This window comes from Dipodomys merriami, unplaced genomic scaffold, assembly GCF_024711535.1.
Source record: "Dipodomys merriami isolate MVZ:Mamm:240054 unplaced genomic scaffold, mDipMer1.0.p SCAF_3, whole genome shotgun sequence".
Taxonomy (NCBI): Eukaryota; Metazoa; Chordata; class Mammalia; order Rodentia; family Heteromyidae; genus Dipodomys; species Dipodomys merriami.
The window spans coordinates 97,518,596-97,533,317 of NW_027204492.1; the positions used below are offsets into that span (position 1 = coordinate 97,518,596).

General features: G+C 35.2%; 1 protein-coding gene across 1 annotated transcript in view; it reads left to right on the top strand.

Annotated features, from left to right (window-relative positions):
* Tmem47 (transmembrane protein 47) overlaps positions 1-14,363 on the top strand; it is a 31,957-nt gene extending 17,594 nt beyond the window's left edge. The window contains exon 3 of the mRNA XM_070040659.1: positions 10,978-14,363. Within this exon, the coding sequence (XP_069896760.1) occupies positions 10,978-11,156 (179 nt within the window). The 3' untranslated portion in view covers positions 11,157-14,363. The remainder of the gene's footprint in view (positions 1-10,977) is intronic.
* Positions 14,364-14,722: the final 359 nt, after the last annotated feature.

The window sequence follows — 14,722 nt, forward strand, 5'->3', positions numbered from 1 at the left end:
CTTTACTGACTGGGCTGGCTTCAAACCATGATCTTCAGATTTCAACCTCCTAAGTAGCTAGGATCACAGGCTTTAGCTGCCAGCACACAATTAAATTTAAGTATTTTAATTGTAGTATACATAATAATTGATCAGTTAAAATAGGATTTAAAATTTTATTATCTTTAAATAGTTGTACAAAGGGTTTCAATTCAAGATGTCCACTCATATGTATAATATATCTTGATCAGTGTCACTACTTTCATCATTTTTCTCCTACTCCCATCTATCCCAACTCCACCCACCTCCTTGAGTTACATACCTCTATTTTCACATATGTACATGATATGTGTACTCAGAGGTGGATTTCCATGGCAATTATCAGGCAGTTTAAAAAAATAAATTCCAGGAAATAAATATGTCTTGTCTGACATAGGATTGTTCAATAAATTATTCTGAGGGTTACATGACTCTTCAAAACTGCATTTCCATTTTGAATAAGTTTCAGCCATTTCTTATTTTAGCATAATATTAGAGATATTCTAGTTGTACATTATAAATATTCAGTATTTTTGTGCATACCTAGTTATTATTCTATTTAGTCTTTACCTCATTGTATGATGGCAAATATAGAATCTATTAAACAATCCATTGTTGATGCCATCTGTTATGAACATATTTAGAATAACAATGGGTAGTTTCCATTTTTATCTAAAATAGTATCTGTACTTTCCCAAATATATTAAGTGAAGTAAGCCAGGCCCAAAGAAACATAGGCCCCATGGTTTCCTTTATTTGCAATAAGTAGTATGTCTGAAACAAGCAGAAACGGTCAGATAAATTGATGTTAGGCGAAATGAATCCCAAGATAAGGACTCAAATGGTTTTACTTTCTTGCTATTGTTTCTAACATATTTATAAGATGATTTCTTTGTTGCTTTGTATGCCCCTCCCCCATGGTATAACCCCTGTTTTCACTGTATTTGATGTTGGTATAATTTGTGGAGGGGAAGGGAAAAAACAAATTGTTTAAATAGGGATACAGGTGGACCCATTGCAACAATGAGATGTACAAGACATTATGTCAAAAAATGAAGTTTACAACTTAGGGGGGGGGGAAGTGGGGCAGGGGAGGGCAGGGATGGGAAGGGGAAACAAAGGAGGAGGCAACAATGCTTGGTAAGAAATGTACTCATTACCTTGCTCATGTAATTATAACCCCTCTGTATGGTATTTTCATATAAACAACATTAATAATAAAAAATTATGAAAATACCTATTGGTTGTAACAGAAAATATTGTTGTAAAGGAACACAAGTTGATGGGTTTAGCTGAGATAAAAGTTTGACTTAGCTCTACCTTCCACATATAAAATAATGAAAGGAATTGATACAGTAACATTCATATAAAGTTATTTTACCTTCTGAGATCTAAAATGAGCATTATACTGCGACTTTTTTCAATGTATATGTGCTGAGATTTAACTTTACTCACTCCCTTTTCACACTGATTATGGAATATCATTTTTTGAAACAATCATCAATTTGGTACTCACTGTGAAAAATAAAAAGTAGTGGTTATTTGTAATATGCTATGCTATGAAAAGTTTTCTCTTTCCCATTCGAAAAAGTCACCAAAGATTTGCTGGTACTGATTTCTGGGAAATTATTAAATAATTATCCATTCTTGAAAATATTAGTAGTAATGGTGTTGGAATTCAGAGCCCTGTGCTTCCTAACTATGTGCTCTTATCGTTGAGCCATGCCTCCAGTCCTGATTTTTGCTGGTATTTTGCTGGCTTTCTGTTTAAATGCATGCTTGAGCATAGTCCATCTGGCTTTCTTTTTTTTTTTTTTTTTTTGGCGGTTGTGGGGCTTGAACTCTGGGCCTGGGTGCTGTCCCTCAGCTCTTCAGCTCAAGGCGAGCGCTCTACCACTTGAGCTACAGCGCCACTTCCAGTTTTCTGGTGGTTTATTGGAGATAGGAGTCTCGCGGTCTCTCCTGCCCGGGCTGGCTTTGAACCGCGATCCTCAGATCTCAGCCTCCTGAGTAGCTAGGATTACAGGCGTGAGCCACCGGCGCCCGGCTTCATCTGGCTTTCTTATAGTGAGGATAAAAGAAAAACACCACTGGATTCAGTTTTTTTTTGTTGAGAAAGGGTCTAGAGGACTGTTTGTTCCTCCTCAGATTTGCCTTGAACCATGAGCCTTCAGTCTCAGGCTCTCATAAGCCACCAGTACTCATTGATGTAAACATAAGATAGGAAAAATTGGAAAATTTGCCTGCTTGAAGCAGTAATAGTTAAAATTATGATTGTCTATTTTGCTTGCCTATTTCTTAGTAAACATACTTACTGAAGTGGTTTGTAGATCTCACTTGTAGTTCTGCTTAGTGATTGTTTAGTGATTCTTTGTAAGTGGGTATATGGGCCCATTTTCCTCTTTTACTTACCATGTACTTGATAATACTCTGCATTTTTCTCTTCTCAAAAGGTTTGTTTCAAATAACAAGCTTTGTGACAATAAGCAATGTCTTGGTGCTCACACACATGGAGAATGATATGTATCTCAAAAATGAAATGTTATTTTCTTCTACTGAGTTGTACAGTACATAAACTCAAAACAGACACATCACTAACACTTTGGAAGATCTCTGCCCAGAATTACATACTTTCTTAATATTGTGTGCTATGCCTAGTACTCAAAGGCATTCAATAAATAGTTTTGGAGTGAATAACGGAAAGATGACTAAACTGTATGGGGAAAAACAAGCTTATAAATAAGTAAGTACAACTTAGGTTTTAAAAGCCATTCTGTGATCAAAACAATTAAAAAAACTAATAGAAACTAAGGTAATTTTTAATGTTTATTTATTGATTTAACAATTTTGTGAGGCTCAGTATAATAACTTCATGGTAAATCATACATTTTATGGGATTTTTCTGAAAACTGCTGGCTAAATTTTATTAAGTCGGCCAGACAAATTTTAAAGATTTTGTTCTTTTTCTTGCGGTTCTTCATTTTATTTTATTTTATTTTTATTTCTTTTTTTTTTTTTTTTGGTTTTTTTTTTGGGTCCGGACGTGGGCCTGAACTCTGGGCCTGGGTGCTATCCCTCAGCTCTTCAGCTCAAGGCTAGCGCTCTACCACTTGAGCCACAGCGCCACTTCTGGCTTTTTTTTCTGCTTATGTGGTGCTGAGGAATCGAACCCAGGGCCTCATGCATGCAAGGCAAGCACTCTACCACTGAGACACCTTCCCAGCCCCGAGTCTTCATTTTAGAAGGCCATATCACCTGTTTGAATGGTTGCTAGTAGAGAGTAGCAATCATGGCAGCCCTTTTCAACAATTGCCCCATTTTCACAATTCTTTTACCAGTCCTAGAAGTGTGGATTTTTAGGACTAAATGTTATTTATAATAATACTGCTGATAATAATAACTAACAACACCTACCATAGGTGACACTAATAGACACTTAATACATCTCATTTTTTACATTTACTGATATTAAATATTATAAACATGATACAACAATCTTAAAATCAGATATTTGTTTCCTTCATATTAATTTCCTTCAAATTATTAGTGAATAAGAATTTCTGGGAAATTAGTTAATTTGAAAGTCAGGATACAATAGAGAATTTAAGTTCAAAGCACCTATATAACTTGAGCCCAGTGAAGTTTCATGTGTAATGTTTGCTTGGGTGAATATCACATGTGCCCTTACTCTTTTTATTTCCTTTTCTGAGGTTTGAAGTTGGGGCCTTGAACTTACTTAGGGAGGTGCTGTACCACTTGAGCAATGTACCTAGACCTTTGTCATTTTAGTTATTTTCCAGATGTGCTCTTAATGATTTTTAACCTAGGGCTCTTCTGGACTGTTATCCTCCTATTTATCTAGGCTCCCACACCCAGCCCAGTTGAGAAGGGGTATTTTTTTCTGTTTGAACTCAGGGCTTACCTTGCTTATTTGCCTGATACTCTATCACTTGAGCCACAGATTCAGCCAAGCCTTTTGTTGATAATGTTTTTCTTGTAGACTTTTCTGCTTGAGCTGGCTATGATTGTACAGGTCTCAGCCTAGCAAGTAAGGAAGATTACACTAGCTTCCCACTGAGAAAGGGTTTTGCCAAGTTTGTTTTTTTAGGCTGGCTTCAAATATTAATTTTCTAGATCTCCACTTTCTCAGTAACTGGGATTATAGGCATGACCTATTACACCCAGCTTCAACCTTGATTTTAAATTTAGCTTCCAAGTGTGTACTACAGTTAGAGTCCATTTGTACCCCCTTAGAAGCAACAAATGAAGGAAGTTATAACTTAGTTGTCCTAATGACTATAAACTAATCTATAGCATGACTAAACATAGTGAATGCTGTATGTATTTGCAATGCAGTTGACATTGTATTTCTTTTTGTGTAGCTGACAGTGATACATAATAGATGATGTGATTCTGGTAATTGGCATCCAGTTCTCCCAGATGACTTGAGGACATTAGAGGGATCATCTCTATCGTGGTTCTCTTCTTTTGTTGTTTGAACTGCCCAAGGATCATTTTCTGTTTGTGTGTGCCCGTCCTGGGGCTTGAGTTCTAGGCCTGGACACTGTCTCTGAACTTTTTTTTTTTTTTGCTCAGAGCTAGAGCTCTACCATTTGAGCCACAGATCCATTTCTAGTTTTGTCTAATTGGAACTAAGAGTCTCCTGGGCTTCACTGCAATTTTAAGCTCTCAGCCCCCTGAGTAGCTAGCATTATAGGCATTAGCCACCAGCATCTGGCCTATCTGTAGATCATTTTTATACCCAATGAGATGTAGAATATGCAGTTTATTTCCCTCAAAGCCTTTAATACTAATTAAAGACAAAATTCAATGTTTTATAACTCAGACTTTAAGGTTAATATACTCCAATTTATTGCACTATTACAGATATAGCCTTCTTGTTATATCTGCCAGAAGCTTCATGTAAACAATTTTTTGTATGGAATGATAATGATTTTTCAGGATCCTGCAACTTACTTCCACAGCTGAGCTGTCTCTGATGGGAAGTGTGTGGTTTGTACCTGTTGTCACTAGCTTGTGTTACTGTGAAATAACTGGAGCTATTTTGAGTCTAGATTTTGACAGAAAAAATAGTGTACAGGTTCAAACTAAAAGGGAATTCTATAAGTATTTAAACACCATCATACTTCCCATGTACCAATATCAAATTACACTGGCTCGTACACTTTACACAGTATCACTGTCCAGTAATTAATTTTATACTGTTGCTCAAAGTAGTAGTAGTTACAACTTAAACAAAATGACAGGGCCAAATGCTTTTGTTTTCCAAATTATCATTTACTTTTTGTGAATTCTATATTTAGGGACCTTTTTGATAAAGCCTGTCAAGGTTGCCTTTAAATTATCTTCTAAGTCTGTACCTTGTTTTCATATGCCACCATTATCTCCTTAGTTAAGGCTATGACTATTCCTCAAGCGGTACATCTTGTTCTCAAATTTGGTCTTCCCCTATTATATTGAAAAACCTGAGTGAATTGCCCATGTGACTCCTTTCCTTTCCTATAGTCTAGTTTTGCAGTTTTTCCTTAGTGTCTCTTCTTTACATTTCTGAACCTCTCTTTCACACTGGTGCAACCATCCTATGGTAAGAAGATACCCAGGCACTGTGCTAGTCCTACTGTACTGTTACCCACATACTCTGCCTTGAACATAAGCACTTGAGGGTCTGTTTTTGAAGTTTGAACTTGCCATTTTGATTTCCACAAAAATAGTTCCCGAGGCAAGGGGAATCAAGTACATGCACATTATTTGGGAGATAGAAGAAAAAAAAAACAAGCAAAGACTATAGAAAATGAGACCAAATTGCAAAGGGATAAAGCAGTAAGTGAAAACCCACTTGTCAGTTGAAGCAAAAGCAACTGGACCTTAATCTTCCTGGAGAAACTTTAGAATCCTGTGTAGAACACACACCTTAAAATCTCTTTCAGCCAGGTACCTTGGGCTCATGGCTACAATCCTAGCTGTTCAGGAGGCTGAAATCGGAGGATTGCAGTTCAAAGCCAACACAGGCAGGAAAAATTGGTGAGACTCTTATCACCTTCAATTAACTACCAAAATATGTGGAAGTGGAGGTGTGGCTCAAGTGGTAGAGCACTGGCCTTGAGGGAAAAAAAAGCTATGAGGCAGTGGACAGTGCCCAGGACTATGGGGCTGGGGTATTTACCAAATTCTGAGAGTAACTGATAATGGTTGCTGGTTATGATTAAGGGTCATCAGTGTGAATTTTCCAGAACTTATAGTCTGTTCCTGACATATACAAAGTACTTTGAGTGATTAGAGGGACCACAAAGAAATTGCAGTATTGACAAGTAGAAATAGGGTTGACATTCCCTACTTTAAGGGTCTCAATAGAATCTACAATTAAAATAGAACATCAGTTCTCTCTTTGCACAAGAAAAGTTTATTATTTTGTGATACACTAAACCTTTATGTTCTGAAGCCCCCATCTCAGTATGTATGTATCCTTCATTCTACCCAAAACTATAGGCACATCTTCATGTACCTCTGAGCTCTATACAAAATGCTTCTTTCTGTGAGGTTTTCTCATCTTACACTTACCAGTATTTGAATATTAAAATATTCCCTTAGAAGAAAATACCAAATATTTTCATGTTGTGTTTGGAATATTTTAATATTGAAAACATCCAGAAAGAATGTCTTAAAACTACCAAAAACCAGTGTTAGTAACTTGAAGTTCCTGCCATATTTCTATTACAGGTTCAGTAGTTCTATAGCCTCTTTCAAAACACTGGGATGGAAACATGAAGAACATCAAATTCTTCGAATCCTGTAATGTCCCATAACTTTACTGATGTTGTCTCTGGAGCAGAGCACAGGAAAAAGAAAACTCAGCCAATGTCTTATTGATTAGTGGTAAAATAGAAAAAGGTTAATGGCATTTTCTTAATTTCTGAACATTATTACTCTCCCTTGCAGAGTTTATGAAAGACAAAGAGGAATTTTTACTTGCATTCATGTGTTTTTTATTAAATTGAGAACATTTGCATTTGCCAATGCAAGATTATATTTTCTCTGTTTGCCTATTACATGTATTTCTCTCTGTGTGATTCTAAAGAGAGTAACATAATTCAGAGATATAAAGCATTTTAGGGTAATTCTGGCTTCAACACAGTAACAGTCTAAGACCAATTGGAGCTCAATGCAGTTGTATTTTCACTTGTCCTCCCTAAGGAAAACTATGTCATTACATTGTACTATAAAGGCCAAATATTTGCTAAATAAAACACAATGAAATGAATATTAAAAGCACACTAGGTAAACACCTTTACTCCAGGGACTGACTGATTCACTAAAGAAGCACTGTAATTCTTTCAGAATGCAATTCTGACTACTACTTTTTTTTTGCTGAAATTCCTCCAGTGGCTTACTGGATACACTTACAATGAAATCCAGATTCCTAGCTGTCTTCTAGGCTGTCCAGGAGCCCTTCTGGCCTGTGAATCCTTTGATCTGCATCATAACATCCTTCCTGATGTTCCCATGCAACCAGATATGCTCCTGAATCTCAAGAATTTGGCACTATCTGTGCTTGCCTTCCAGAACAGTCTATCCTGACCAGTCAGTAACTCTACTTCATTCAGGAATCAGGTCTGGCTTTGCCAGAGGGACCTTTCCCCACTGTGTCTTTAGAGCCTCCATTATTGCCTCCATTATTCTATCTGGTCCTGCTTTCTTGGGTTGACATGTCTCAGCAGTATCTACTTTTAAATTAAATATTTACTTTTCTTTGGTGTTTGAAACAATCTCCCTGTGTAGCCTATTTGGGCCTCTACTTCATGATCCTTTTGCCACCACACCCAGCTTTTTGTTCAGTATTTACTGACTTTGTCTCTTTTGATATCTGTACTTAACCTGAGTCACTTTAGAGTAACATTCAAATATTTGTGGTAAAGGTGTATTTGTTGGATGAGCAAATGAAATATTATGTCTAACTCACATTCCTATTTCAATCATACCCTGGTAGGAGTAGCCTCTAGTCTTGGAACTAAAGGATGGATACTTAAGGGGAAGTGGCTAATCATGTTTGACTTGTTGTTTTATATACATACATATATATATTTAAAACAAGAGCTTTTCCCTTTCTTCACAAAGACAAGTGATTTTTTAAAATTAATGAACATTTTATTATAAAGTAGATAAAAATAAATGAAGTTTGGGTTACATAATATGTTGTCAGCTGAGTCCTAAAAGTACCCTAAAACTTTTTCTTCCTTTTTAAAGCTAAAAACAAGGTACAGCTTCCATTTTGGATATCAAGATATTCTTCTTTTTTAAGCTCTTTGTGGACACACTCTCAGTATTAAAGTAGAAATATGATAATCTCAGAGCAGTGTTAAGGTACATGGCAAAGACTGGAGGATTTTTTTTCTCTTGTTGGAGTACTGATGTTTAGAACTCACAGCTGTGGATTTGCTAGGCAGACACTCTACCACTGAGCCACACCTCCAACCCTTTTTTTGCACTGGTTACTTTTGAGATAGGGTCCCTCCTTTCTCCCAAGTACCTAGGGTTACAGGGCCTGACTAAGGCTGGAATTCTGTGTGTGGTATGCACTGATATTAGCACTGGAACTCAGGGATTCTCAGTTTCCCTTGGCATTTTCACTCAACTTTGGTGCTCTACTACTTGAATCTCACCGTTATTTCTGCCTTTTTGCTGGTTAACTGGAGATAGAAATCTCTGAGATTCATCATGCTTCTCAGTATTCAACTTCTTGAGTAGCTAGTATTATAAGTGGGAGCTTCAGGAACTCAGCAAATTGGAATACTTATATTTGGTTCCAAATAGATCCCTTGTGAGAATCATATCTTAATGAATTTTCTATAATTCAAGTTTATGCCATAGATAGATGTTTGCTATATAGACTTTCTATGAATACCTTATAGGTGCTGGGAAGAAGTGAAAGTGGATCTTAAAGCATAAAATAGTTTAATTAACATGCTATTCAACCTATTCCTCTTTTTAAAAGTTTAATAAAGTATATCTAAATTATATGTGTGCATAATGTCAGGTTTTTCTCTTCTATCCCTTAATTGTTCATATGTTTGTTCTTCAAATTAAAAAATGGCTATTATTTTTTTTTTAATTTTTTTTTTGGGGTCCGGTTGTGGGGCCTGAACTCTGGGCCTGGGCGCTGCCCCTCAGCTCTTCAGCTCAAGGCTAGCGCTCTACCACTTGAGCCACAGCACTACTTCAGGCTTTTTTCTTTTTGCTTATGTGGTGCTGAGGAATCGAACCCAGGGCCTCATGCATGCAAGGCAAGCGCTCTACCACTGATCCACCTTCACAGCCTGGGTATTATTTTTATAGGAAGTAAATAATTAAAACTTTTATTTTACATATCAAGGTTTGCATCTTTATGTTTTCTGTAAAGGTTCAGAAATCAAATACTTTTTGTATTTGTATTCATAGGCCACTTAATTTCTGCTGCAACTACAGGTCTGTCATTGTAATGCAGAAAATATATAGATAAATATACATGGCTCTGTTCTAATTCAGCTTTTTGAAAGGAAGCAGCCAACAGGATATAGTACTTTCCAACCCCTCTATACTGTACTCTATTTTTGAAGGATAAAGTTGTCATAGTTGAGAATGGGGCAGATCCATCCTATAAATTCTCATTAAATCAATTTAAATCAAGTCCAAATTATATAATTTGATAATAGGAAGTTTGAGTTCTAATGAATGACATCATCTCTTGTGTAATCCAGAGTCTCCTATTACAAAAATGTGCACAAGATATATGCCACTTTAATTTTAGATATTTAAAAACTTCCTTTCCGTTCCTGATTGATTTGTTTTATTGTATAAAATATTACTCATCATGTTTCCCATTTAGTCCTGACAATCTTGAGATTTAATTAGGAACTAAAAGAGTTCAATTTTATCTTCTACTAAAGTAGCACTTATTGGACTAGATTGTGAGGGTGTTTGTTTTGTTTGTTTGTTTTGTTTTTGTTGGTATCAGTCATGAGGCTTGAACTCAGGACCCAGGTGCTGTTCCCCACTTTTTTTGGCTCACAGCTAGCATTCTACCACTTTAAGCCCTAGCACCACTTCTAGTTTTCTGGTGGTTAATCAGAGATAAGAGTCACATAGACTTTTCTGCATGGGCTAGCTTTGAACCATGACACTCAGATCTCAGCCTACTGAGTAACTAGGATTATAGGTGTGATCCACTGACACCTGACTTAGACTAGGTTTTTATAGTACCATTATCTCCTATACTTTCATTGATTTAATTATTTTTGAAAGTAGGTAGGAGATAGGTATTGAAATGTCAGGTGTTAGATCTCACAAAAGAGTAAAATTAATGGTGGCTTCCTGACAACGATAATTTTTTGAGCCTGTTTTCAAAGATGAGAGGTAAGAATTGGATGGGAACAAAAGACTAAAAACTTTTGGATCAGGGTTGTAGGGACAAAGACATCAAGATAGAACTTTGGAATATTGGACCAAAGTAGATGATTGTGAAGCCAACAAAGGTCAATAAAATTATGAGTTGGCTAATTTCAGAGTAGAAATGGATTTAAATTTCTGTTTCTTAATTAGTAGATAAATAACAAGAGTCGACATTCGGGACACTATTCTTAGACTCTATAGAGGAGAAAATTTTAGTTAAGTAGTACTACTTAGCATTATGTTTGTAAGGTGAGAATCATTATTTTGTATGTTCATACATTATTCTACTGCACTTATACTAATAGTAATTCGCTAATTATTAACAGTTACATTCTTACTATATTGTGAAAATATTTAAGCAAAACGATTACTGTTCTATAGAGTAACCAAGGCTTTCAATTCTATAGCTTTTATGCTTACTTTATTAAAGCATAATCTATATATGTATGTATAGTTATGTGTTTAAATTCTTTTATTTCATATATAACATCTAATTTTAATTTGCTTTTCTTTCAGTTGTTTTACAGGTTTGCAGTCTGGTCCTTTACCCAATCAAGTTCATTGAAACTGTGAGCTTGAAAATTTACCATGAGTTCAACTGGGGTTATGGTCTGGCCTGGGGTGCCACTATATTTTCATTCGGGGGTGCCATCCTTTATTGCCTGAACCCTAAGAACTATGAAGACTACTACTAAACCAAGTCTCAAGATAACGAAAAAGAAAACAACCACCCAACAAAAGATTTATGTCTTCATCTTTTCTAACTCACTATTTTCTAAAACACTTGTAGAGCATCAAGCAGTTTACTCAGTTGATTTAATATCCTTTGCCTTTTGGCTATCAACATCATAACCAGCTTTTACATTCATTTTAGGGACCTGCACAAATTAAGAGAGCTGATTAGACATAGGCAAATGCTGCAAACTTCCATTATGTTCATGTCATTTTTCTTGACAAGTGAAGGGTCTGTATGACAGCAACCATTGTGAGAAACTAGTTGGAATGAAAATTGACTGAATCTTTTATTGCCTGCAGGGTAGCAGCTGGCATAAGCAACATTCAGATGTTCCTTTGCACTGACACAGATTCTACTGTTCAGAGCCCTTATCACCTGTTTATTCACCCAGTGACTTCACTGGCTATTGGTTATTGCTCAAGTGATCTCTTGAAAAGTGACCTGCTCTTTAGGCATCTAATGGGAATTGTGAGTATAACTGGTTAACAATACAAATTCCACCTTCAAGAATACTCTTTATAATGGGAGGTTATACTCTGACAATCAACATCTCCCTGGGAAGGAATTCAAGACTTGGAGCCCTGTGTTTTTTACTATGTGGTTAGAAATCATGCCTCCTTCTCATCTAAAATGGAAGAAAATTAAGGGTCTCTGCTTTCCCTGAGGCAATCAGAAAGAAATATGCATGAGCTACTTTTGTGCCCTTTAAATAATTTACCAAACATTGCAGCAAACATTTGTGCATATGTAAGAAGCTTAAATTTTTTTAATAGGTGAACATTAGTATAAATGGTAATAAGCTGTTTCTTGGCCCTCCACATACATTTCCTAATCACACATATAATTCATATTTGCTCTAGTGAAGTGGTTTGAACACTAACCTTGTACACATCATCAAGAGGCTTAGATTGGTATTCACACTTACTTGCCATACAAAAGTACATATACCTTAAAGCTTTTGCTCTATGTTCTCTACTGTTTTCACTGGAAAGTGTTAATAGAATTGCCTAAGAAGAAAAACTGAAATGATATTAATCTGAAAATTAATGATTCTTCTGTAAGCACTGTAGTTCAAAAGAGAATTAGCAATTAGGATGATCACTTTGTGTGAAATTTATTAAAATACCAGGCTGCTGCTATTTTTGCAAGTATTTTAAATGTCTTCATTTTTAAAAGCCCAGAAATAGTGATAGATTTATAGAAATGTTTAAATGTCTCAGTAGAGGAATAGAATTCATTTGGTTATCACCAGGTCCTCTAAAGTGAACTGACGGGCTAACTGATTTGTGCACACAAGTATAATGGATTTTTGTTAGGGAAATCACTTACTGACTATTCCAAGGGAAGGAAATATCAACAATAGGGACTAAGTTTGCAACTAATCTCATATTGCAAACTTGTGTTAATTCTGTTTAATACACAAATTTGAATAGTTTAATTATAAACCTATTTTTATATAAAATATACAATTCTAATATGAAAGTTATAAATAATTATTTTTGTTAACAAAGACACTGAAATAATATGTTCTAGTTTGGCCCTCTTACCAAAAGAAGCATTGGAAAATGAGGAAACAAATATACCAACAATTTGCTATTGTATTACAAAATCCATTACAAGCAGGACCACATCAATAGTATTTAATAATTTGCTTTACCTCCCAGAGCAGAGTTCTGCTTTCAGATTGTCTTAAAAATAATTGCCAAAAAAACACAGCCCTCCCCCTCAAAAGAACCTATTTTATTATCCAACTGCCAAAAAACCACTTGTGAATTTTCTATAGAATCATAAAGTAAATACAAAGTACCAGGCCTATTCTTATTTTTAGTAATGATAGACAAATGATTAAATGTGTCCTAGAAAGAAACTTTTATAAAAGTATATGATTCTATGAAGAAGCTATAAGAAACTATGATTGGAAATTTTCCAGAAAGAATATAGAATACTATAGAATATTTCCAAGCAATTTTCCTGAGAAATATACGATCTGGGACAGACTGTCTTGCAGTTAATTGCAGAGAGTCAGAACAGCATGAAAAACACACTATTTGGATAGGGATTTGAGCTACTGAACATACTCTATTGTGAGATGATCTCTTTATTTCTGAATAATGGAAGAGCAAGCAGTACTTTGGTGCTGCCATCAATGAGGCACTTTTTATGGGCCCAGTAGAGGATACCGTGTGCTGTTAGACCAATATCATGTCTAGAATCTTATCAAAATTTTATTTTCTGTCTATATGACACACTGGAATGTGACAGAATCTGTTAGGTTGAGGCCCATACATTTACAGTTTATTGAAAAGTAGATTTATAACTTTCTCCATTCCCAGTGAAAAGCCTTATGCTATATTTTTACCATCACTAATATTAGGAAGTATTTCATTACTAGGAAGGCTTAGTACAACAGGAGATTTGCTGTTGCTCACGTAAATACTATTTTGCCTATCAGAATATATACAAGTGAAAATTTCACCTACACTAACATTATGTCTTTGCCACTTTAGATTTGTTTGATGTTTTATTAAGCAAAATTGTTAACCACAAACCCATTGTTTATCTTCGAGAGATAATATATACTCACACATACCATAAAAGTACTCAGCAGGGCTAGTTAATCAGATTTCTTGCACAAGTATTTAGCTTTTTGTAAGTTCAACATGTAAATTTTAAAGACATAATATAGAGAGACCAATGTGTTTGAAATATAAATGATATATATGGATTAGCATGTACCTGTATATTATTAAACATGAAATGAACTGACTGGTAAGTGATGTCTAATTGTATGGCTAGCAATGTAATTTATTCAGACTGTATTTTTGTACAGAGCAGCGCACACTAACCTATGCCTCTGTGTCCTCTTTAATGCCTAAAACTGTGCCTAGAAATTTCATCTGTCTTAAATAAAGTATACTTCATGCTGTTTATGCTATTAGTTCTCTACTGCTATTCTGTATTTATTATTTTAAATATATGACATGTTTACTACTTAAATATGAATTTATGGAATCCTGGTTACTTTTTTAACATCCATCTGGGGGAAACTTGTTTATTGCTTCAGTGATTTGAGTTTGCAATTTCATGTTCAGGTCTTCATTTCATGATTTTTGTAGTTGACATGAAGTTATCTATGTGGAAAAAAATAAAAATAAAAGTGGTTTCACTGATATGGACTGGCTGTGTCTCATACGTAAACCTTTCAGACAAAATTTTTAAATTACATGTATTCAGTTTAAATATTTTCTTTCTTTGTGTATGTAGATAGGTATAGATATAGATATATAACAAATTAAAATGTGACATATTAAATTTAATTTAAAAAAATGATTTGTTTTTTATGGTACTGGGGAATAGAACTAAGGACCTTACATTCTAAAATAGCACAAAACAAGCCCTCAAAGCATATTTTTAAATATTTTATTATTTCAGACCAGGCACTGATGACTCAGGCCAGTAATATTAGCTACTCATGGAGCTGAGATCTGAGGATTGTGGTTCAAAGCCAGTAAAGGAAGGAAAATC